The 26,752-nt window shown below is 38.5% G+C and overlaps 1 protein-coding gene across 5 annotated transcripts in view; it reads right to left on the reverse strand.

The window, feature by feature from the left end:
• SAMD12 (sterile alpha motif domain containing 12) overlaps window positions 1–26,752 on the reverse strand; it is a 446,664-nt gene that overhangs the window by 178,659 nt on the left and 241,253 nt on the right. For 2 of the 5 annotated variants that reach the window (XR_004026197.1, XM_030795133.1), the window contains exon 4: window positions 24,502–24,642. Coding sequence is in view for 4 of the 5 variants with exons in the window: in XM_030795133.1 (XP_030650993.1) it covers window positions 24,502–24,642 (141 nt within the window). In the remaining variant the exon portion in view is untranslated. Of the gene's footprint in view, window positions 1–19,870; window positions 20,804–22,345; window positions 24,643–26,752 lie in introns of those variants that run through there. The other 3 variants (XM_030795134.1, XM_030795131.1, XM_030795132.1) reach the window with 3 other exon arrangements.

Genomic DNA, 26,752 nt, shown 5'->3' on the forward strand with positions numbered 1-26,752 from the left:
CCACTACGGAAAACAGTGTGGAGATTCCTTAAAGAACTAAAAGTAGATCTACCATTTGATCCAGCAATTCCACTACTGAGTATCTACCCAGAGGAAAAGAAATCATTATATGAAAAAGATACTTGCACATGCATGCTTAGAGCAGTGTAATTCGCAATTGCAAAAATATGGAACCAGCCCAAATCCCCATCAATCAACAAGGGGGATAAAGAAACTGTGGTATATACACATACGATGGACTACTATTCAGCCATAAAAAGGAATGAATTAATGGCATTCGCAGCAAGATGGAACTGGAGACTATTATTCTAAGTGAAGTAACTCAGGAATGGAAAACCAAACATTGTATGTTCTCACTCATAAGTGGGAGCTAAGCTTTGAGGATGCAAATGCGTAAGAATGACACAATAGACTTTGGGAACTTGGGGGGAAGGGTAGGAGAGGCGTGAGGGTTCAGTGTACACTGATCGGGTGATGGGTGGACTAAAATCTCACAACTACTAAAAAACTTACTCATGTAACCAAATACCAGCTGTTCTCCAAAGGCTTATGGAAATAAAAATTATTAAAAAATAAGGAACTATTAATAATTAATGCAAAGGTATAGAGCAAGGGGATAGACTAGACAGTTTGGAGGTAGTAGAGGTGGGGATTCTTCTAGTCCCAGAAAAAACTAAAAATCCTCTCTATCCTATAAAACATCCTCTTTATGTACACAGAAAGAAATTTTCTAAAACATTAGAAATGATTCTCCAACTGGCTATTCAGTCTGATCAAAGGAAATTATTAAAAAGATCCAAATGCATATCTCTATATAGAAGCTTATATATACCACCCACTAAACTTGTTCACAAAAGCTGAAAACTGTCTTTAGATATTGGTACACCTTTGACTGTGATTCTGGTTGACAAAAAATCTAGCCTGTGTCTGAAGCAATTTAATGGAAGTGATAAAGCTATATACCCTAAACGATCCCCTCTCTTATCTTGCTGGCTTGAGAATTTTCACAAAATTTCAGGTTTGATTTATTAGAATAGCCTTACAAAATACATTCTTCATCCTTACATTAATCTCCACTAAGAACATGTTCTTAGAAGTAGAACCATTTACTATATACTGTTTATTGAGATCTGCGCTAATAATTTGCAAAAATATCCCTTTGAATCCTGATAGCAACTCTCTGAGCTAGGTATATGTGCTCTCATTTTACTTAAAAGAAAACTTACTTTCAGAGAGATCTGTCATTTGCCTAAGGTTATACAGGGAGTGAGGGACAGAGCTGGGAAGTCAACTTAGATTCTTCGACTCCCAAGACCATGGTGTGCCACTCTGTGATCGTTTATTCCACTGTTGACAGAAGTAATGCTGGAAATGGGAGCCGGTGTAGGGCACCACCTGGCCCTGCAATGCTGTTTCGTAGTCTTTCTCAGCACAGCTTGTCCCTCTCAAGCCCTTTGCTGATATTCATGCGAACAAACCTTCATGAGAAGAGACCCATGACATATATAAACGCCCACCTGCAGCTCAGGGAGGGAACCATCCACAGGACACTTTGAGCCTGCACCTTCAGCTCTCTTACTTGATGATAAACAAAACCTAATGTGAGTGAAGGGTGGAAATGTCTAGTGATCAAGTGACTGCACCACTCCGATGGCATACTTGACACAGATATTCTAATGATTCCTCGGTTTCTATTTTCATACAGGTCCCTCACTGGAGCGTCATACTCAGACATCTAACTGCTTTATTGGGTGTTTCAAAGGGACCTCAAACCTCACATGTCTCAAACCGACCTCTCTTATTTCTAGGATAACTCTCTGCTTCATGCTTCTTCTTCCTCAGCACAGGTGCCTCCACATTTGTGGCTGCTCAGGCCAACCACCTGCACTCACTCTTAAAGCCCCCTTCTCCTCCCAAATCCAATCCAGTACCAAGTTCCATTGATCCTATCTGCAAACAGATCCACCCCCATTCGCTCTGGCTATGACCTCAGTTCTAACTGTCGCCTGTTCTCTTCTGCATTTCTGCAAAATTGGACTATCTGACCTCCTTGGTTTCATTTCTGCTCTCATCCAATCCATCTCTATACAGCTGTCAGCACAATCTTTTGAAAATGTAAATGGGATCTCATCACTCCCTTGTTTAAATTGAAAGGGGGAAATAATCAAAGGGTTCCCACTAAGCAGAAGGAATTGTTGTGATCTATTGCATAGCATGGTGACTATAGTTAATAATGATGCATATTTCAAATTGCTAAAAGTGTAGATTTTATTTATATTTTTTCAGACAGGGTCTTGCTCTGTTGTCCAGGCTGGAGTGCAGTGGCAAAATCAAGGCTCACTGCAACCTCTGCCTCTTGGGCTCAAGCATTTCTTGTGCCTCAGCCTCCTGAGTAGCTGGGATTACAGGTCTGCACCACCACATCCAGCTAATTTTTGTATTTTTAGTACAGACAAGGTTTATCATATTACTTTAGGTGAACTCCTGACCTCAAGTGATTCTCCTGTCTTGCCCTCCCAAAGTGCTGGGATTATAGGTGTGAGTCACCGCACCCGGCCTAAAAGTGTAGATTTTAAATGTTCTTATCACAAATAAACCATTAGTATGTGAGATGACGGATATGTTAATTAGCCTAATTAATGATTCTACAATCTATACATGGATATCACATTGTACTCCAAAAATAAATATTATTGTCAAAAATAATGAAACTGAAAAAAATTATTTAATGGCTTCTCATTGCACTTCTTGGATCCTATTCTAAATCCTTAATGTAGCTTTGAGGCTCCACGAGACCTGGCCTTTGCCTGTGTCCCAGCCACATGACTCTCTCTTGGACTCTGTGATTCAACTTGTGGCCTTCATTCAGTTCCTAGGAAATGCTAAACTCAGGCCAGGCACAGTGTTTCACACCTGTAATCCCTGCACTTCGGGAGACCAAGGTGGGAGGATCCCTTAAGCCCGTGTTTGAGACCAGTCTGGGCAATGTAGTGAGACACCATTTCTACAAAAAATAAAAAAAATTAGCCAGGTGTGGTGGTGCACACCTCTAGTCCCAGCTACTCAGGGGGCTAAGGTGGGAGGATTGCTTGAGCCCAGGAGGTCATGGCTGCAGTGAGCTGTGACTGCATTATTGCACTCCAGCCTGGGCAGCGGAGCGAGGCCCTGTCTTTTGAAAACAAAACAAATCAAAACAAAACAAAACAAAACAGAACAAAACAGAACAAAACAAAACAAACTCTCCTGCCTCAGAGCTTAGCATGTGTTTTTCCAACTATGTGCTTGCTCTTCTCCTATATTTCATCTGGCCAGACCACATTTCTCCTTCTTACTACCACTTAAAGGTAACTATTACTCCCTAGTCTAACTTAGAGCTGCTCTTTGCACTTTATACTTTTCCTTTATTGCCCTTAATACAACTTAGCGGTATGTAAGTTGTATTAACACAACTTGGCACTGGACAATGGTAACCACTCTTTCAAATCCAATTAAGTCTCACAGCCCTCTCACCATAGGCTTTTTTCCAACAACCAGCGGCCAATTTCAGATGGTAGTGATAGTCATGTTGCCTTTCATGAAGTCCAGATCATTCCTAACTTCCCACTTATCATTACCTTCTGCTTCTTTAGCCATTACCTTAAAAGCAAATTTGAGTCTCTATAAGCCTTGAATTTTAACATCCCATAATTATACATATTTTTTGGTTTCTTTACTGTAGTTTTAGCACTATCCCCTGCACACCTTTTCTGTCATTATGCGTCAAAACCAATCACCAGATGACAAAATAAATCACAGGAAGAGAGGCCAAAGCAGAATAAATATAACCTAGGAACACACTGAACTTAGAATATTAAGAAATACTGCTAATTGGCTGAGCATGTTCAGAGTAGTATATGGATACTCCAGCGATGAAAGTATATCCAATTCATTGGATGAGACAGAATGGTAGTATTCACAGAATTAAAATATGTTAACACATCCCATGTTAGACCATTATAGATATAAAACAAGTCTTTAAAGAAAACACTTAAGAAAGAAGTAGTTATAATGGATCATTGATACAGGGTATGGCATTAAACTGTGTGTGTGCGTGTATTCTCCTCCTTTAACAACTATCTCTGTTATGCGCTGAATTATTCCCTGCCCCCCCAATTGTTAAAATATTAATCCATATAGTATCTTAAAATGTAACATATTTGGAGATAGGGTCATTAAAGAGGGAATTAAGTTAAAATGAGGTCATTATGATAAGTTCTAATCCAATATGACTTGGGTCTAACACAGAGAATGAGAACCATGTGAAGACACAGGGATAAATTGGACATAGACAAGCCAAGGAGTGAGGTCTCAGAAGAAACCAACTCTGCCAACACTGTGACCTTGGACTTCTAGCCTCCAGGACAGCGAGCATGTACATTTCTGTTGTTTAAGCCACCCAGTCTGCAGTAGTTTGTTATGGCAGCCCCAGACGACTAATATAATCTCCCTCCAGGTTCCAAACCCAGTTAGGACAGGGACCATGTATATTGTGTTCCCAGTTGTAACTCTAGCACCTGGCACAAAGCAATGATGAGATATTATATTCCCAATGTATGCAGTTATAGCAACAAACGTAGCATGGTATCTAAGAGCATCACGCTCCTGGAGAGAGCTTGTGTTTAAATCCTTGCTTCATCACTTCTTATACTGTGTGACTGGTTCAAATAATTTAAGTTCTCTGTGCCTCAGCTGCTTGATCTGCAGAAGAAAAGGGATAATAACAGCTCCCATCTCATAGAGTTGTAAGGATAAAATGACAGTGCTAAAAAAGTGCTTAGAACAGTGCTAACACATAATAAGCATATAATAAATGATAGTGATTATCACTGATGTTGCTATTTGCCCTGGCCTCATGTGTGGCTAAGTATCCTGGGGTGTGCACCAATTCTGATAAAAACTGGAGAAGTTAAAGCTCTAAGGTTTTGCAATATTTACTGGGCTGAAGGGTCCTATATATAGCATATAATAAGTGTTCAGCAAACATTTATTCAACTGAATACTCTCTGAGCTGACCTTACAGGGTCTGCGATGGAGCTCTGGGTCAAAGCCATTCTCCTACCCTGCTCAGGAGATCACTTTTTGCTCCACCTGGGCAGTGGTCATCTTTATCAATACACAAAGAAGTCCGCTGATAAGAGGGACTTCTTCAACTCTTTCTCAACCTTTTCCTTCTAAGACCAAGGCTTGAATAGGATGGGCTCCCTGGAGTCTAAGTAATAAGTATTTCAAATATCTTTACTGTAACAAATCTTAGTATCTACAAGAAGCTATTCTGAAGATGAGGAAACAAAAGTACTGGCAATTCCTGACCCGAATGCCAGGTTAACCCAAGCGACCAATTGACTCCCAGTACAATAGAAACTGCAAGGCCATAATTTTAACTCTTATTATGATACAGAAAGGAAAATAAAAGAATGATTTATTTAAAGATTAAAACTGCCTATTTTATGAAGTCACTGTTTACATTGTTGGAAACTCAATTTTGCGGTCCTTTAAAACAAGTTTTGTCTCCAGACCACTTAAGGTAAAAGAAAAAAAAACACGAAACAAACAAAACAAAATACAAAACAAAAAGGTAGAGTTGAAAGTATGCTTTTTATAGGAAGGAAAACGGTAATGTGTATACAACGGACCTCGAAGATGCCGTGGGTACCCACGGGGATTTTGCCACAAAGGGTGGATGATTAAGGAGTTCACATTTATGGTTGTGAGATGGCCAGAAAGTCTAAAGCAAACTCTACCTGTGCTAGGGAAGCATCAGTGCCAGTTTCTACTGTTCCAGTAAGAATTTCTTTAATTGCATTTGTTTTTTTCTTGAAGAATTCAAGGTAATATTACCCCTTTCAGTATGTGTTCTGGAGAAACAGAACAGAAAGCTTAAAAGAACTAGTGTGCTGGCCTTCTGGAAGGGTTTAATCTCAAAATGAAACCTGATCATGTCACATCTCTGCTTAAAGCTCTTCCATGAGTGTCTAAAGTTCTTAGGGTTAAGGCCCACATGTTTAATATGACCTAAATGTTCTCGTGGTCTAGCTTTGGCATAATTCTCCAGTGTCACCTCACAACTACCCCCTGCTCTAGCAAAATATCTTAACATCGTTGTTCCCTCTTTGTAAACACTCTCCCTGATTCCAATCCCTGCCTTTGTTAGTCCCCACTATACAATCTCAAGTCTGTACATTCTCCTTTGAGGACTTAATGCAATTAATAACTTAATAATTATCAGTCTGCTGCCTCTTTCTCTTGCAAGATTAATTAATTCATTTATTTGCTCATTCAGTTTGCCAAGTACCTACTATGAGCTAGATGCTATAAGCTCCATAAAAGCATGGATTCAGGATGCACTCTTCATCACTGATTCCCACTACCTCATCAGACACATAGTAGGTAACTCAAAAAAAGCTCTTCAATGAGTGAATGAATATGTTTACTCCATTTTAATTTTTTTAAGTACCTATTACCTATTACCATGTTAGATACAAAGACCATACTCAATAAGTAATCCTTTAATATTTTGGGAGGGAAAGACTGGGTAGCACTTAAACTTTGCATCATCAATTAGCATTTTGAAAAGGCAAATAAAAACACACAGGTGGCTAAAATATTACCTTTGACACTTTCTTAAAGTACTAAGGGACCGTAGTAATGGATATTCATCACTTTCCTGCCCTAACACACACAGACGCACGTGTGTGCAGCAACATAACCAAATGTGTATATTTATATGTACCTAGATAGCATCTACACAAGAAAATCATTCACACATTTGTTAATCACAGCTTTGTTTATATAGTACTTCTACAAGGTGGAGCAATAATTTGTGAGTCTTTTAAACTGATGTAAGAGATATTTTTCAGTTTATTCTGTGAGCAAATGTGATGAGCCCAAGTCCCTACTAAGAAATTCAAGCCTGGAGAACTGGATTAATAAATATAAATGAATTCATTTGACAGAGTGACATTTTCATTTAATTAAGGCAGAAAATCAGCTCTAAAACAAATGATTGTCCCTGACAAAGAAGCAGAAATTTGTTAATAAATTTCTAATAGCTCTTCCATGGGCTGAGGAAGATCTTTAGTGATAGAGCACTTTGGTGGGGGTGGGGAGTGGGATGAAGGGAGGGACAGCGAAGAGAAGTTGGAAAGAAAAGGAGAAGAAAAGGAACAGGGAAGCACAAAAGGTAATGCATATTTAAAATTTTAAAAATAGCACGAAAATTAGAGACCATTTATTTATGTTTTAATACATGTCAAATCCTGATAGACCAAAATTATTACAGTAAAACTCTTTCTGTAACAAAACAAATATCCAAGTGTTAGGAGAGAATTAATTTAAAAAATATATAAAACAGAGGTGAATAAAATTTGCTCTATTATTTCATCTCTTCCTCGTTTCTGTGGTGTGGTCTGAATTTTAGGGTCACAAATGCCAAAGGAAAAATCAAATTTTCTGATACATAGACATAAGGATAAATGCACACATATGTAGTTTACAGTAACTGTGAATTATAACAACCAACCACATGATAGAAATGGGATAAACTGAAATGAATACCCAAATACTTATGTTTTCAGAATCTCCATATACTACCTTCACCAATGTTTAATAGTTTTTAGCACTAAACATTAGGTTTGTTTCTCTAATAGAACTTGGAAAGACAGAGTCTTTAGATGTATAAATCAAAGTAACATCACTTCTTACATAGCAGATACTTCAAACCCTCATGGTCACTGTTAATAAATTTCTGTCCACTCATTTATGCCAAATCAATTTCAATTAAATCAATTAAAATGGCAACTAGCAAAATTTCACATTATTGATCTAACAAGATTAAGATTACTCAAGATATTGGCAGCACTAAGAAATGCTATGCTGACATCTCTGCTTCATTATGATGCCAAGTTGAAAAACAAACAAATTTGATTTCTTAGGGACCCAATAGCTCAGGTATGCAGGAAGCATCTCAGCAAAACCACACACCCACGTGTTCCTAGCAGCCCAAAAAATACAAAATGGAAGATGGAGGGTGATAACTATGTTTTGATAAGCAAGCTACTAAATCTTTTATTTGAATAATCTCAAGTGTTAATTTTTTTAAGTGCATCTTGAGTTTCTTGCAAAAGAAAAAAATGTATTTTTGAAATAAGAAATACTTCACAGCAGGCAGATAGGGGAGTGGAAAGAGCATGGGCTTTGGAGGCAATTAGTCATCTTACTCATTGCGATGGTTAATTTTGTGTGTCAGCTTGACTGGGCCGTAGGGTGCCCAGATATTTAGTCAAACATTTTTCTGGGTGTATCTGTGAGGCTGTTTATGGATGAGATTAACATTAGAATTGGTAAATAGAGTTAGGCATATTTCCCTCCCCATGTGGATGGTCTTCATCCAATCAGTTAAAGGCCTGAATAAAACAAAAAGGCTGGCCTTCCCAGGAGTAAGAGCAAGAGGGAACTCCTTTTGCCTGACTGCCTTGAGCTGAGACACTGGGTATTTTTCCCTGTCTTTAGACCTGAACTTAAACATTAGCTCGTCTTGAGTTTTGAGCATGCCAGCTTTTGGAATGAAACTCACACCATCTGCTCTCCTGGTCCTCAGGCCTTTACATTTGAACTGGAACTACCCCATTAGCTTTTGTTGGTCTCCAGCTTGCCAACTGCAGATCTTGGGACTTCTCAGCCTCCATAATAACATCAGCAGATTCTTTATAATAAATCTCCTTCTCTCTATATACATACATCTTATTGGCTCTCCAGGAATTCAGACTAATAGAAACATTTTTTAGCTGTGTGGCCTTGGGCAGGCATTGTGGCTCTTTGGGCTTCCTTTATTTGTAGAATGGGGTCCATGACACCTACTTTGCAAAATTACTGTGTGAACTAAACGCAGAATTTATTAATACAATGTGAAGTGTGTACACAGGTACACAATCAATATTAGCTCCAGACTTCCACTGGTGATAAAGTGAAGATTTGGGAAACTTTATATAGAAATAAAAACTAGTATCTAATGCTAATGTTAGATATTAATAATTTAGAAAACTGCTACCTAACTTTGAGAGTTTAATGGTTTCCAATATGAATCCCCAAACTGACCTTTTAGAGCTGAAGCAACTATCTTTCTTTCTCTTCTTCTTCTCTTCTTTATTCACAGGAGGTGGTACCATGATAACTTTGCCCTTATACCTGCCAAGCACAGGAAATTGTAGTCTCTGTGTAAAGTAACTTGTTTATTATCCTTTGGGGGCTGCCTAAGAAAACTTATTTCATATTTCTGGGGAAATAGGAGGTGGAATTTCAGCAGTACTGTCTCCTGAGAACTATGGAGGGTGGGCCACTTTCTTAGGTCTTGAAGACATAACCTGCAAGTTTAGGTGATAGTGTTAGATGGGCTCCATCCTAGTTTGGGTTTCAAGATAGGATACCTTTAGGTACCCCAAGAGCTGAAAACTCCTTCTGAATTCACCTGGTTATGACAAACGAACTCCTTAAGGCCAAAGGGAGTTTGACTCAGACACTATTAAAGAGCTTCATGCATGTCTGGAGTACCGTGTGCTCTGAATCTGCATAGAGCTGGACAGCAGACCCTCACGCTTTCACATGCACAGAAGTCAACTGCGGTGAAGCTGGGAAAAATACCAATGCCTGGGCCTGAGGGTCTAATTTGTCAGGTTCAAGGTAAGGTCCAGGAATCTCCATTTGGAAGTAGTAGAACAAAACAATTCTGCTGCAAGAAGGTCACGAATTTGGGGGAGGAGAATGTGGTAAAGAAGAGTGAAGGACGAATCTTTACAACCCTCTCATTTACTCCCTCTCATTTACCGTTTTTCAATCCATTACCATGGGTTGTCTAGTCTCCTCTTCTCTTGGAGATGAGGATAACTTCCTCATCCTCATTTGCCACCACCCTCATCCAGGTTGTCATCATATCCTGCATAGATTACCACAGCAGCCTCCTAACTAGATGTCTTGTCTCCTGTCTTTGCTTTTCCAGTGCATCCTCTCATCTTTTGTTATAGAAATCTGATTAGGACAGTCTCTGATTCACAACCCTTCTGTAGTTGCCACTGTCTTCAGGATAAATTCTAGATTCCTTGAGAAAAGCAAACATATAAGGCATTCACTTCACATTCCAGTCCTTTCCTCACTTTTCCAATTTCACTTCCTGCCATCTTCCCTCCCTTCTGACCAACTCCTAAGCCTCTAACTGTATTAGGCTTCTTCATGCTCCTGGAACACACCAAACTTCTTCTTCAACCTTCGCCTCTAACTTTATGTGTCAACTTGACTGAGATAAGGGATGCCCAGATAGCTGGTAGAACATTATTTCTAGGTATACCTGCGAGGGTATTTCCAGAAGAGATTAGCATTTAAATCAGCATACTGAGTAAAGAAGAGCTGCCCTTACCCATGTAGGTGGAATTGTCCTGTCTGTTGAGAACATGAACAAAACAAAAAAGTGGAGAAGGACAACTTCTTTCTTTCTCTCCTTGAGCTGGGGCATCCATCTTCTTTTGCCCTTGGACACTGTAGCTACTGGTTCTTGGGCCTACAGACTCTGGGACTTACACCAGCAGCTCCCTCTATTCCCAGGCCTTCAGAATTGACTAAATTATACCACCAGCTTTCCTGGTTCTTCCGCTTGTAGATGGCAGATCGTGGGACTTCTCAGCCTCCAAAATCATGCGAGCCAATTCCCATAATAAATCTCCTCTTATATGTCTATATATATCCTATTGGTTGTTTCTCTCTGAAGAACCCTAATACAGCCTCAGAACAGTCTGTTCCTTGCAACTGGGACATTTTCTTTCTATAGTCGCCAAGCACCACCTAATCTGGCTAACTCTTCTTCCTCTTTTAGATCTCAGCTTCCTGAAGGAGATTTTCCTGATCCCTTAGAGCCAGAGAAGTCCCTCTGCTTACTTGCTCCCCAAAGCATAATTAATGACCCCATTCATATCACCCACCATGTTACTATGATTCCTTGTGGATGAGTGTCTTCTCCACTAAAATGTAAAATCCATGTATACAAGAACCATATCTATCTTGCTTATCATATTTTGCCAAAAGCTAGTAAAGGCCTGACACAAAGCAGGCACTCAGTAAATACACGGTTTTATAGTAAATATACTATCACAACATGCTGCACCTCTCTAGAGCTCTTAACACTTTGGCAATTTTATATATGTTTGATGACTAAAGAGGAAATAAACACATCTTGCTAACTGTAATCGCTGGCAAAGTTCAGAGGTCACTTTTCCTTGTAACCTTTTCTAACACATTTCTCCTAGATTGGATACCCTTCCTATATGACACTGCAAACATCCACACTTCTGTCACACCTCAGACATTTCCGTGCTATAATATTTTACATATAGGTCTCCTTCACATGACTTCAAAGGCAAGAATTTAATATTCATCCCTGTATCCCTAACATATAGCATATAAATAGTAGTTGACACTTAGTAGGTTCTCAATGTTTTTTGAATTACTAAACCAATGATTATATAATTGCTACTGTAAAAAGATAAACAAAATGAGGGCCGGGCACGGTGGCTCATGCCTGTAATCCCAGCATTTTGGGAGGCCAAGGTGGGTGGATCACCTGAGGTCAGGAGTTCAAGACCAGCCTGACCAACATGGTGAAACCTATCTCTACTAAAAATACAAAATTAGCCAGGCGTGGTGGCATATGCCGGTAATCCCAGCTACTCGGAAGGCTGAGGCAGGAAAATTGCTTGAAACTGGGAGGCGAAGGTTGCAGTGAACCAAGATTGCGCCATTGCACTCCAGCCTGGGCAACAAGAGTGAAACTCTGTCTCAAAAATAAAATAAAATAAAATAAAAGAATAAAAAAACAAAATGAAAAGGGGGATACTAAGAATGGAAGTATTATTTCAGATAAGGAGAAGGATAGAAGGCTTTATTCTTGTCTGGGGCTCAAGATTGGACCAATGGCTGTACAACTTTAGAGTCCATTCACAGTGTAGTCTATGCACATGGTACCTTCTAGAATTGGCATGTAGAAATTCTGATGCAATGGGAGGCTTGAACATCTACACTGTACAAGGGTTTATGCCAGACACCGAGAATTGGTGGTCCCCACAAAAAAGGCCACAGAGAAATTAGTTAATATGCAATATTAGGGACAGAAGTCCTAAAGCACACAGATGGCATATTTTTCTGTTTCTTCTTAGAAAAGCCAGAACATCTCAGTGCATCTCTGAAAGTGGCTCTGATTTCCTCTTATCCAGTCCACATGTCGATGTTCTAAATCAACTGCCTCTCTAAAAATCCCATAGGACATTTGAACACCACACATATTAGATTGTAGGGTCTAGACTTATCCTCAAGAATAAAACCAATATCAATTGTTGAAAACCTGTAACTCATCTTTCTTCAATGCAACATTAATAATTTAAGATCCTTCAAATCCACAGTCAAGCCACAAGGTCAAGGTGACATAACAATGCAACCTTATGACCATCTTAAATTGTCCAAACAAGAGATATCACATATATTGTTTCACCTAGTACATTTAAATGCAAAGTGGTCAGTGCATTTGAGGTTGGTGAGTTCTGCAGGGGCAGACATGAAGCCTTTTTGAAGTCTCTGAAGTTCCCTAAAAGTTAAGTCATCAGTATGCAAAGAATGACTTAAAACATTGAGCTGTGAAGCAGCAATGACAAGGATCATTCCTGATAGAAAAAGTCCAAATTAGACAAATAATGTGTAGACATGTCTCCCATATGCTGGCTAGAGGAACCATTAGGGGCGCTACAAAAGGCAGATATTTCTCTACTATGAACAATGTAACAGACAAGAATCATGAGTCCATGTCCAGCCTTAAACAAAACTCCTTCTTGGATTAAATGATCTAATGGATTCCCAGAATGAAAATGAAACAGGGATAGATGCTAATCAGGATATACATCTCATAATTCTAACCGCTACTGATAAACTGACATATGATTTTAATAATTCCCTCAAAAAACATGTCTTTCGGCCTTTGCATATAAAGCTCATTCCAAGGAGAATTTCTCTGATGGCTTAAAGACTTGATAAAATTAGAAATATTCCTGGCCACAACATTTCTGCAAGAGTGCGAAGATTTTGAAATGTGTCGGGGGAAATCTTAAGGAGGTAGCAGTTTGAGAAAATGTGGACTTGGAGGAAATTGAGAAGGGACACGTGGTTGGCAGATCATAATCAAGTAAGGTTGAATGAAGAAGTAGTAATAAAAGACCCTGGTTACAGAAGAATAATCTGTTCAGATTCTATTAGGTTACTCATCCAAAATCCTTATCTACCATTAGCCACTGAGCTCATGGCCATAGGAGAAGGTTCACTTAACAATCACTTGAGAGTGTCACTCAGGAGAATATTTAAGGACTGAAAATATTAGATGAAACAACTCAAAGCAGGTGAATGGCTTATGTTTAAGAGCGCTTGCCATTGTCTTTACTTGATGGGTCAATAGAAAAAGATCACAAGGGAATAAAGAGATTCTTAAAAAAGGAGATCCTAGGTAATGTTGCTCACAGTGAAAGATGATTCAAAATGGCTTTGTAGCTATGTTTATTTTCTTATGAATCCATGAAAATTGATATTGCATTCACTGCTTTGAGAAGATTTAGTGGAAAATGAAATAGAGGAAGAAAATGACAGAAAAGGGCAACAATTAAATTTATATTAGCAAAAACATACAGAGGATCCATTCCCGCTAGCACTATGCAAAGCAAAATTAGAACACAACTGAAGTTTGCTCATAGTCTACAAGGAAGACAAAGTGCTACCATGCTTTTATACAGGCTTCCCTTTCTGCCAGCCTTTGTGCACCTGTTAACATTTTTATCCCTTAAAAACTAGCTCATCTGTTGTAACACTGGCAAGTCTTCCTTATCCCACCTATTCCCAAGTGAGGCTGAGTTCCAGCTCTGTGCCATCATTATACTATCATGTGTCTCTATAATGGCATACATCACTTTATCCTTATTGCTAGAATGGGCACTCCCTTTTTATCTCTAGTACCTCACACAAAGTGTGGAGCACACTGGATGGAAGAACAATGGATACTATGTGATGAATACAGTATTATTAGTCTGAACAAAGTGCTAAGAAATGCAGAGGGGTCAAAAACAGACACACAGACCAATGGAACAGAATAGAGAACTCAGAAATAAAAGTGCACACCTACAACAATCTGATCTTTGAGAAACCTGACAAAAACAAGCAATGGGGAAAGGATTCCCTATTTAATAAACGGTGCTGGGAAACCTGGCTAGCCATATGCAGAAAATTGAAACTGGACCTCTTCCTTACACTTGATACAAAAATTAACTCAGGATGGATTAAAAACTTGAATGTAGGCCAGGCACAGTGGCTCACTCCTGTAATCCCAGAACTTTGGGAAGCTGAGGCGGGTGGATTGCCTGAGGTCAGGAGTTCGAGACCAGCCTGGCCAACATGGTGAAACCCCATCTCTACTAAAAATTCAAAAATTAGCTGGGCATGGTGGTGGGCACCTGTAATCCAGCTACTCAGGAGGTCGAAGCAGGAGAATCGCTTGAACCCAGGAGGCAGAGGTTGCAGTGAGCCGAGATCACGCCATTATATTCCCGCCTGGGCAACAAGAGTAAAACTCTGTCTCAAAAATAAATAAATAACCCACAAAAACAAAACAAAACAACAACAACAACAACAAAAAACTTAAATGTAAAATCACAAACTACAAAAACCGTAGAAGAAAATCTAGGCAGTACCATTGAGGACACAGGCATGGGCAAAGATTTCATGACAAAAATGACAAAAGCAGTTGCAGCAAAAGTAAAAACTGACAAATGGGATCAAAGAGCTTCTGTACAGCAAAATAAACTATCATCAGAGTGAACAGAAAATCTATAGAATGGGAGAAATTTTTTCCAACATATCCATCTGACCAAGGTCTAATATCCAGAGTCTATAAGGAACTTAAACAAATTTACAAGAAGAAAACAAACAACCCCATTAAAAAGTGGGCAAAGGAAATGAACAGACACTTCTCAAAAGAAGACACTTATGTGGCCAAAAAACATGAAAAAAAAAGCTCAACGTCACTGATCATTTGAGAAATGCAAATAAAAACCACGGTGAGATACCATCTCACGCCAGTCATAACAGGGATTATTACAAAGTGAAGAAACAACAGATGCTGGTGAGGTTGTGGAGAGATAGGAATGCTTTTACACTGTTAGTGGGAATGCAGATTAGTTGAACCATTGTAGAAGACAATGTGGTGATTCCTCAAAGACTTAGAACTGGAAATATCCTTTGACCCAGCAATCCCATTACTGGGTATATACCTAAAGGAATAGAAATCATTCTGTTTTAAAGACACATGCATGCACATAATCACTGCAGCACTACTCACAACAGCAAAGACATGGAGTCGACCCAAACGTCAATCAATGATAGACTTCATAAAGAAAATGTGGTACATATACACCATGGAATACTATGCAGACATAAAAAGGAATGAGATAATGTCCTTTGCAGGGACATGGATGGAGCTGGAAGCCATTATCCTCAGCAAACTAACGCAGGAACAGAAAACCAAACACTTCATGTTCTAATTCATAAGTGGGAGCTGAACAATGAGAACACATGGACACAGGGAGGGGAACAATACACATTGGAGCCTGTTGGGGTGGAGGGTGGGGAGAGGGAGAGCATCAGGAAAAATAGCTAATGCATGCCGGGCTTAATATCTAAGTGATGGATTAATAGGTGCAGCAAACCACCGTGGCACACGTTTACCTGTGTAACAAACCTGCACATCCTGCACATGTACTCTGGAACTTAAATAAAATTTTTTTTAAAAAAAGAAATGCAGATGGATAGGAGAATGATTAGTTCTGCCTGAAAGATGAGGTAAGTCTTCTCAGAAGAGTTAATATCTCATCAAGGCTATGTCTTTTCGTGAGTTTTATTATACAATATTCATAACAATCCTGTGAAATACATCTTATTCCCATTTTTATAATGAAGATGTCTTAATTTCTGACAAGCAACTTGCCCAAAGTTAATACATCCATGAAATGCCTAGAATGGCTATGCGATGCTAAAGAATTTGACTTTTATTCTGTAGGTAATTGGGAACCAGTAAATGTTTTAAGGATGGAAATAATGTTGTCAGAAATATATTTAACTCTGGCAATAGAAGTGGGATGTTAATTTAAGTAGAATTGAGGGAGCAGGATAGAGACTTCAGATAAAATGATAACTAGAAGGTTATTCAAATGGCCTGGGAAAGAGCTGAAGAGGAATGAATTAACACAGTGGTTAAGGTAGAGACAAGGCTGGGAAAGATGGGAAACTCACTTCACAAGCAGAACTCTGAGGATTTGGTCATGGACTCCATGTTGGTGATGAGGAAAATGGGGTAATCACAGGTGACTCTGAACCTTCTATGACAGGTGACAGCGTGTGAGTCATGGAGGTATTAACCTTGAAAACCAGCACAGGAGGAAGAACAGACTGGGGAGATGGTAGAAAAGGATAATGGGCTAGATTCAGATATTTTAAATTTGAGATGTCAGAGGAATATTCAGCGGTACACATCTTTTAGAGAGAGAAAAATAAGAATCTGTAGTTTCAGAGAGGTCTAAAACGTAAATCTGAGAGTCACTATGAAGTAGGGGATGCTTAAGTGGTAGAGGGTGAGATTTTCCAGGCAGCATGCAAAACGCCAACAACTAAGAGGACCTACCCCCAGGAGGAATCAACATTTGGGAAGTGGCAGAAGAGGGCAGTTTGCGAACACCCTGAACGAGGCCATTAGAAAGAGAACCAAGAGAGTCAATATCATGTACATGGAACATGTGAGCACCAAGGCAAGGAAAAGCTCATGCTATCCAATGATAAAGCAGAAGAACTGTGTTGAAGAGAACTGGCATGTGAACATCAGATTTGTAACACTAAAGCCTCAACTAAATAAAAGGCATGAAAGAGCCTGGAAATTCAAATAGCATAATTTGAGACATACTAGACAATCAGAACATCAGACATTCTTCACATATGCATAAAAAGGAATCTGACTGGCTCATGTTTTCTTTCTCAGGAGCAAGAAGATTCTCTTCCTCAGAAGACGGACAAAGGAAGCATTTCTCAATGTCACTTGTAGAAAGACATATCCTATTGCCTGATCAATAGATACTGAGAAAATTTGTTTTGAATAAATAAGTTAATGGTAAATATGTTTGACCTGAGACTCTCAGGAAATTGGGGCCCCTAACGATACTGGTGGTTCCAGGAAGCACTAGGTAGAACTTCTACAAAGATGCAGTTTTTTTTTTTTTTCCAGAAAACCTCCCACTGTTTTTATATATATTAAAGCCAGTCTCTAATTCTATTTTTCTTCTTCTCCCACCATCTTAAGAATACTGATCTGGCAGTTTCTTATGAGGTCAAACATACATTTAAGATACCAATCAGCAATTCCAGTTCTAGATATTTACTTTTTTAGTGAAATAAAAATCAGTGTTTATAATAAAAACCTATGTGTGAGTGCTTATGGCAGCTTTATTTGTGTCAAAAAAAACTGCAAACAACTCAAATGTCCCACAGCTGGGGAATGGATACACAAACTGTGGTTATATTAGGTTGGTGCAGAAGTAACTGCAGTTTTTAACCATTAAAAATAATGGCAAAAACTGCAATTACTTTTGCACCAATCTAATACATTTAGTGGAATACTCAGCAATGAAAGTGAAAGGGATGATGACACGTCACAGCTTTGATAAGTCTAAATCCATCTCCACAAGTCAAAGAAGTCAGACACTATGACTCCATTTATATAGCATTCTGGAGAAGGCAAAACTGTAGGGATGGAAAACATCATAGGTTGCCAGGGGCTGGTAGTAATAAAAGGAGCTGACAACCAAGGGGCACTGGGAGAGTATTTTCTGGAGTAATAGAAATTTTCTATCTTGATTGTTGTGGTAGTTATTCAACTGTGTGCATTTGCCAATACTTGCATAACTGTGCACTAAAAATGGTGAATTTTACTGTATGCAATACAGAATATACGTTAATAAAAACAATGAGATAAAAAGAATACTGGCACGGGAATGAGAAGAACTGCAATCTAGTTTCAGTTATGCCACTAACTAGCTGTGTAACTAGGAACAAACCTCTAATCCTCTTTGGTTCTTGGTGCCCAAATCTGCAAAAGGAGACTGGACAATTTCTCAACAAGTCTATTGCTCCATTCTACAAAGACTTTCTTCTTTAAGCAAGGTTGTGGACCAGATGGCCTACTTCAGTTCAGATGGCCTACTTGAGTTGCTGAAGTATCATTGCGGAGGTGACTGGACTAAAATAGCTAGTCCGTACATATAGTTCTAAAAAGTCTTCTTGGATTAGAAAGTAGTGTTTCTAATTTTTGTTGTTCCAAAAGACAGAGCTTTGGGAAAGTCCATCTGGTTATGCAATTCCCGAGTAAAATTTGACACATATATTTGGACAATGTGAAAAAAGTTCTTCAGGAAACACTGATGTTTAATGAGCTATAACTGGCCCTGGTAAACAAACATACTATTCTTTTTTCATCTTATAGGCAGTAATTATAAAGGCATATGAGGATGGTAGCATCTTCTACTCACATCTGCCTAACTTGCCAGTTGAGATACTGTTTTCTATTGCCTGAATTTACCCAACCCTCATAGTTGCTGATATATTTTTACACTTTCTACATATTTGCAGCCAAGAAAGTCACTAAAAGGGACACTCCAAAAATAACCCTACACTACAGCATGAGAAAATAAAACAATAAAAATAATAATCTTGATGATGACTTCAAAAGCTTGCATTTTTTTACTTTGTAAAGCAGGGGTCCATAAACAATGGGCTAGCAATTTTTTTTTTTTTACTGTGGTAAAAACCACATAGTATTAAATTTACTATCTTAAGCATTTTTAAGTATATAGTTCAGTCATGTTAAGTATATCTAAGTTGTTGTGCAACAGATCTCTATGAGGTTTCATCTTGCAAAACTGAAACTTGTACATGAAACACAAATTCCTCCTCCCCAAGCCTTTGTAGCCACTTTTCTACTTTGTTTCTATGATTTTGACTATTTTAGATACTCCATATGAGTAGAATCATGCATTATTTGTCCTTTTGTGACTCGCTTATTTTGTTTAGCACGATGTCTTTGAGGTTTATCATGCAGCACGTGGTAGGATTTCCTTCTTTTTAAAGGCTGAATAATATTGCATTTTGTATATATCCCATGTTTTCTTTATCCATTCATCTGTTGATAGACATTTGGGTCACTTCTATCTCTTGCCTATTGTGAATAATGCTGCACTGAACATGGGTGTACAATTATTTCAAGATCCTGCTTTGAATTCTTTTGGATATGTACCCAGAAGTGAGATGGCTGTATCATATGGTAACTCTATTTTTAGTTTTTTTGAGGAACCTCAATACTGTTTTCCATAATGGCTATACAATTTTATATTCCCACTAACAGTACACAAGGGATCCAATTTCTCTACATTCTTGCCAACACTAGTTATTTTCTGTTCTTTTTGTAGTGGCCATTCTAATGGGTGTGAGATGATGTGTGGTTTTGATTTGCATTTCTCTAATGATTAGTGATGTTGAGCATCATTTCCTATGCCTGTTGGCCATTTGTATACCTTTTTTGGAGAACTGTCTATTTGAATCCTTTGCTCATTTTATTATTTGGCTTGTTTTTTTTTCCTTGTGTTGAGTTATAGACGTTTCTTATATATTCTGGATACTAACCCCTTTTCAGATATGTGATTTATATATATGTTCTATTCTGTGTTGTCTTTTCACTCTGTTGTTTCCTTTGATGTGTATCAGTAATTCTTTTTGTAAATAAAATTGTATTGGAACACTGCTATGCCTAATTCATTTAAGTATTGTCTATGTTTGGGTTTTGCCTAGTGGGGGTAGTTGCAACAGATACCATATGGCTGGCAAAGACTAAAATACTTACTAACTGGTCCTTTACAGAAAGGGTTTGCCAACCTCTGTCATAGAATATGCAATGAACTCTATGATATGGTTTGTATGTAAAATCTCATTTAACAACCACCTGGAGATGGAAATTGTTAGCCCATTTGACATAATAAAGGCAATAAAGCGTAATGGGTAAAAGTTTGCTGTGGAGTCAGACAGACCTGTGCTATGCTTTTTACTAGTTGTCTGACTATGAGTATATTACTTAACCTCTTCATCCTCTTTTATATGCATATGTAAATTATTGTGATGGTTGCACCACTCTCTTTACACACTAAACATCACTGAATTTTAAGCCTTAAGTGGGTAAGTTGTATGTTATGTGAATTATATCTCTATAAAGATGTTATAAAAATAAGGATTATTATAAATGTATGAGGTTGATTAAATTACGTGGCTTCTATTACTGATAGCCAACAATATTCTGCATTTACTATCATACTGTACCGAGTGATTTATATATCTTAGCTCCCTTAATTCTTACAACATCCCTATTTGGTGAGCACAGAAAAATGTGTTAGGTACAGGATTTAAAATTTGGGCCTGTCTGATGCCAAAATTCACCCTTTTTCCTTCTTGTTTCTTTTTAAAAATTTTATTCCTTTAAATAGTTAATATACTCGTACATTTCATAAAACAAAGTGACATAAAAGGCACACACCCTCTCTCCATCCACCATCTTCCCTGTCCCACAGGTGCAGCTTGTATTAGTTTCTTGTACATCATTCAGCATTTCCTTAAAACAAAGCACATATGGATATACATTTTTATTTCCCTCTCTTTGGCAAATGTAGCATACTATATGCATTGTTCAAATATAGTATACATTGTTCTGCACCTTGCTTTTTTCTCATCTCATAGCATCCCAGAGATCCTACCATATTAGTATTCTTCATTCTCGTATTTATAGCTGAGAGTACACCAACGCCTGGGTGTACCATAATTTAATTCACTATTCCCCTCAAGATGGGCAGTTGTTTCCGAGAAACTATATTTTGAAATTGCCTCCAAAGGCAAGAAGAAAACTCCTAAGAAATGCAATCATTTTTAAAATAAATTCCTTTCCTCAAAAATGGACTTCTTTGAAAGTGATAACTCTTCTTAAAATGTGTTGGTTAGTAAATATTTGTTAACTATCAATGCAATGGTCTAAATGTTATGTCTCCTCAAAATTTATGTATTGAAATCCTAACCCCCAAGGTGATGGTATTGGACGGTGGGGCCCTTGCTTGGTGATCAGATCATGGGGGTGCAGCCCTCATGTATGTGATTGGTGCTCTTGTAAAAGCAGCCCCACAGAGATCCTGCCCCACGTGACATTACAAGGATTAGAAGGCCATCTGTGAGGAAGTGGGCCCTCATCAGACACTGAATCTGCTGGCGCCCTGATCTTGGACTTCTCAGTCTCCAGAATTGTGAGAGAGAAATTTTTGTTGTTTATAAGCTACCTAGATTATGGCATTTTGTTACCGCAGCCTGAACATGTTAGATAATCATCAGCAACACAAAATTAAATGCATTACACCAGAGTGACAGCCCCACACGAGCCATGGAAGGATACTCCATCTCTATGGATAAGAACTGTGATTCACCCTCTTTAAGAGGGAAGCCCAAGGATTTCCAAAAACATTGCAAAGTCTTTGTTTGTACTTATTCAGCATATTGTTTCTGTCGAGTAATATTTACAGAGATGAAGAATCAAATATTCATTACTGAAACATCTATTACCCCTATGGTGAATTTCTATATGATATATATTTTAAACTAATTGGTTCACCTGAGTAGAATGAAATTCTAATATTTTTATTATAGCAAACCTAGACCCAAAATATTTTAACGCTAATCCGACTGTCTTTAGAACTTCTATTATTAGTCATAAAACATAAAAACAACTTATCAATTTTGCTTCCTTTTTAAAAAAAAAAAAAAGCTATTACTTCAATAAGGCTATGTATTTTCTGAAGGATGCATGGCATAACATGAGTTTGAGCATTAACATGTGAAGAACCGGCTCACACCTGTAATCCCAGCACTTTGGGAGGCCGAGGCCGACGGATCACTTGAGTCCAGGAGTTCGAGACCAACCCGGCCAACATGGCAAAACCTCATCTCTACTAAAAATACAAAACATTAGCCTGGTGTGGTGGTGCATGCCTGTAATCCCAGCTACTTGGGCAGCTGAGACATGAGAATCACTTCAATCTCGGAGGTGGAGGTTGCAGTGAGCCAAGACTGCGCCACTTCACTCCAGCCTGGGCAACAGAGTGAGACTCTGTCTTGAAAAAACCAAAACCAAAACCAAAAACCCATGTGAAGAACAAGCAGTAAAAAAGGTAATATCAGCACAGACAAAATGCCCAAGAGCTAGAGAACAATGCGGTCTTCCAAAGGGAACTGAGTGAAAGAATTAAAAATGTACAGCTTTTCAAAGCTCAAGAAAGTGACAACAACAACTGAATTGAAAGGGCTGAACTAGGCATTATCTTCCCAGAACACATACGTATATTTAGCTTAATAGACCTGAGTACTATCTTAGGAAAAATCTTATATATTATGCATATATAGGGCAATGAGAGCTGTAGAAAATGATTCTCCAAAGCAAACACACTGCAGGCTGACACTAGTAGAGGAAAAGGGTCAAAGGCACACACAATGCATCACACGTGAGTTTAGGTCTTCTTCTATAGATCATCACCAGAGGGAAAAAGAATGAGCTGCAAAAACCGTAGGCACTAAACAGAAGCTGGGCAGCTATGCTTGTGGTTGAAGCTTAAAAAAAGGCATATGTGTATTTTCTGATTATAATTTTAATATGAATTTGCAGAAGATTTGGAAAATATAGAAAAATAAGAATTTAAGTCACCCACTTATCCCACAATCCAGAGAGATCCTTTATTAAAATGGTTGGCATATTTACTTGCAGTCCTTTTTTTCTGTACTTATAAGAATATATGGTTTTTACAAAATTGGGCTTATATTATGCATACAATTTTACACATGACCTTTCCCCCCACCTTGTATGACTTAAGTAATTTCCCATGTTGTCATGTATTCTTTAAAGAAGTAATTTTAATAACTGGGCATTATACTGAATCTTATGAATTTAAGCAGAATTACTTGATTCTTTTTATATTGCTGGACCTCTAGGTTTCTTGTAAATTTTCTGTTTTCCAAATAGCACTGTGATAGACTTTCTTATCATAATCTTCATATTTCTATCTACTTCTTAAAAGAAGCTTAAAAGTGTATCAGTATTTCACATTCAAATTTAAATCACTTAGTATACCAGTAAATTCACCATTGGAAGTCTCTGGGACAAAATGCAAATAATGCATATGAAACAAACAATACTATTTTATGATCACTTGAAGTCTATATTTATCCTTCTAGAATAGTAATCTTTCAGGGAGCACATTATTTCCTCTAGGCAAATGGACTATTACTAGGTTAATCTAAATGCAATAACATGAAACTTGGCTGACCCAGATTTCTCCAATATCAGTATGCATGCAATTACAATATTCTGCAGAATGACAAATACTCAAGGCTCTCAAAAACACATATTTTATCATCCTTTCATTTAAAATGATGTACAATGGACACTAAAATAAAACAAAGTTTATAGCCAATGAAGGTTGATAGCATCCAAACCTTACGTGGACATATAAGTTACATATAGTGTAACTTAAGGCTTTCTTCGAATTCTAGCTTTGTCACTTCCACAGTTATTGAGATCTTAAGTGCTCTCATCATATTGAAGTTATTTATAATTCCTGTTAAGAATTATATACTCTTAACAGTCTAGTTTTAGATTCACTGTAGTCTATTTTAAAAATTATTCCACTTTCAAGAAGCTAAATGGGGTTCTTACAATCTCTAAAGTGTGTGTGTATAATACATTCATGTATAGTTATACATATCTAAAATGTTTTTCTCCCACTAACCGATGAAAAGCAAAATAAAAATACAACAAAAACTCCACTTATATCACTGGTCATCGTAACTATAGAATCACTCAAATTCTAAAGCGCCCTCACAATTGGCGCAGGTGAAGATAGCTAGAGCTGGACTGTACAGTTGTGCAGGCTGCACACTATACAACTCTAGTGAGTGCAGTCGTACCCTGATTGATGTGACTGGTATTCTCTGGGGTTGTGCAGTATACAATCCATACAGCTGTATGTGACAACCTTGAAGTTAGCTCAGGTAATTCTGTTTGCTCATCCATTACTTATTTGTGCATCCTTCTCTCTAGTGAGCTATAAAAAAAGTTTTCAAAGGGAAGTAATCTTTAAATCTGTATACTATTTTCTATGAAGGAAATTCTGCGAAGAAACAACAACAAATTCTCCCTGACTCCCATCTGTCCTAATAGTAAGGTGCTCTTTCTTCTCATCTCCCCTTCCATCCACCCATCAGGAAGCAACAGGGTACCTTGTGTGAGTAACTGTAGATTTCTGACTTCTTCTCGCACCTTCAGCTGGAGTACCTGTTGTAAGATGTGCTGCCGGAGGTTCTCCTGGGCAATCCCCATTCGCTCGAGCTTTTTGTCAGTAAGTCTCAGCAGGGCTCGCCCTGCAGGGTTTTGAGAAATAAAAGGAAAAGCAAATGAACTACTTGCTGAAGAAAGATGTCCATTTTGGTCTTGACTAACCCTGCCATCACAGAAGTTTCTACCTAAACACAGACATTTTAGAATAAAGGTCCTCCATTATTATTGCTGACACAAATGGATTATCTGGGTGAAAAAAATATACATATTTAAAAGAGAACCCTAATTTTTAATTGAACATTGGGAAACCCCACTGACTCACACATTCAGTTAGAATGTGTGACTCATACATTCAGTTAGATAAAATAGGAAAACCTTAACCTGGATATTTGGGTCACAAATTGCGGTTGCCATAGAAACAATGCTCTTCATTGGGGGCTGGATTCTCAGGCTGGCCCACAGGAGCCCAAGTCACTGACAACTCACTTACCACCCAGCTGAAGAACTGGGTGCTCTAACAGTGGTATATACAGAAACTCTAGCAATGCGTAACACAGGATATAATAACATTTCTGTGAAATATGCATTTAAAGTCCAGTTTTAATCTGCAGGCAATTGACACTCCTGCTGTACCCCTGGCATTGGGCTGGAGGTTCCATCTCTAGCTGGTGGGAGCTATGCCTTAATCCCAATTACTGGCCTAATGCAAGCGTTCTAGCAGGCCTGAGAGGGAGAAGAGTAGAGTAAAAGGGCATCCAAAGAGTTCAAAAACAAGGCACCTCGAGGTGTGAGTGCCTGCAGTGTGCAGACACCCTGGGCTATGGTCAGCTGGCATGGCCTCTCTTCAACCTCTCTTTCCCTGTATACTTCTCTTCCTACTGTGATTTCCATCAAATTCTCCTCCACTCTGTGCTTGCCCTAAAATAAGCATATTTCCATTTTGAGGGTTTACTGCAAAGAATAAAAAGAGCGATCATTGCTAAATGCCCACAGCACCACCCACTACTCTTCTCCGACATTCCTACTCATCACATCTGCAGATTTTTTCTCATTTCCACAGATGAAGAAGAGACAGAGGCAATTCCATGTGACGAATGATGTCTTTAGGTATATTATCATATACATTTCACAAGGAGACACGTAAATGGAGAAAACCAGTTAGCAGCAGCTTGTGTTGTTTATGCTTCTAGTTTCCTTCCTTTTAACCTTTGCTAAGTGCATCAGTCAGGATAAGTTAGTTTATATGCTGTTGTAAAAAACAATTTCAACATATTAGTGGCTACAACAAACTTTACTTCCAGTTTATTCTGCATGTTAACTGCAAGTCTACCCATCTTGAATGCTGCTGATCAATGTAACAAGAGGGAGAAGAGAAGGTGCTGGAAGATCTTCATGCCATCAATGAAATGCTCAGCTTAGAGTTATTTATAAATCATTGGCCAGAACTAGTTGCATGAACATTTCCACCCACAAAAGGGCCACCAATTGTACTCCCAACATGTGCCCAGAAGTGACATGTTTAACAAGCAACACTAGTGAGAATTATACTAATAGAGATGTGGCCCTGGGCCAATGCCTGGAGGGGAAGTGAGTTCTTGGATGTGCGCATGTTTGCGGTGGTTGGGGGTGGAGGTCTGAAGATTCAGTGGAACCTGCATTTGTAAGGGGAATCCTACATAACTACAGCTCAGGCTTGGAAACACCGGGCAGATCATGGTGGTCATGAGAAAAGGAAGGAAAGGACAAAATCGGACTCGAGTAATTTCCATTGCTTTCTATGCTTGGTGGACTAATGGGCCCCTAAAGATGTCCATGTTCTCATCTCTGGAACCTGTTAATTTCTCACCTTACATGACAAAAGGGACTTTGCAAATGTGATTAAGGTAAGGAGGATCTTGAGATGGGAGAGTATCTTTCATTATCCAGGTGAGTCCAATCTAATCACAAGGGTCCTTAGAAGTGAAAGAGGGAGATGGGAGAGCCAGAGAGACATGTGACAATGGATGCAGAGGTCAAAGTGAAGCGGCCAAGAGCCAAGGAATTCAGGCAGCCTCTAAAAGCTGGAAAAGGCAAGGAAATGAATTATCTCCCAGACCCTATAGAAAGCAGCTCCACTAACATGCTGAATTTAGCCCTGTGAGACCCATTTTTGGACTTCTGACCCCCATAAGTGTAAGACAATAAATTTGTGTT

This window comes from Nomascus leucogenys, chromosome 16, assembly GCF_006542625.1.
Source record: "Nomascus leucogenys isolate Asia chromosome 16, Asia_NLE_v1, whole genome shotgun sequence".
NCBI classification, from domain to species: Eukaryota; Metazoa; Chordata; class Mammalia; order Primates; family Hylobatidae; genus Nomascus; species Nomascus leucogenys.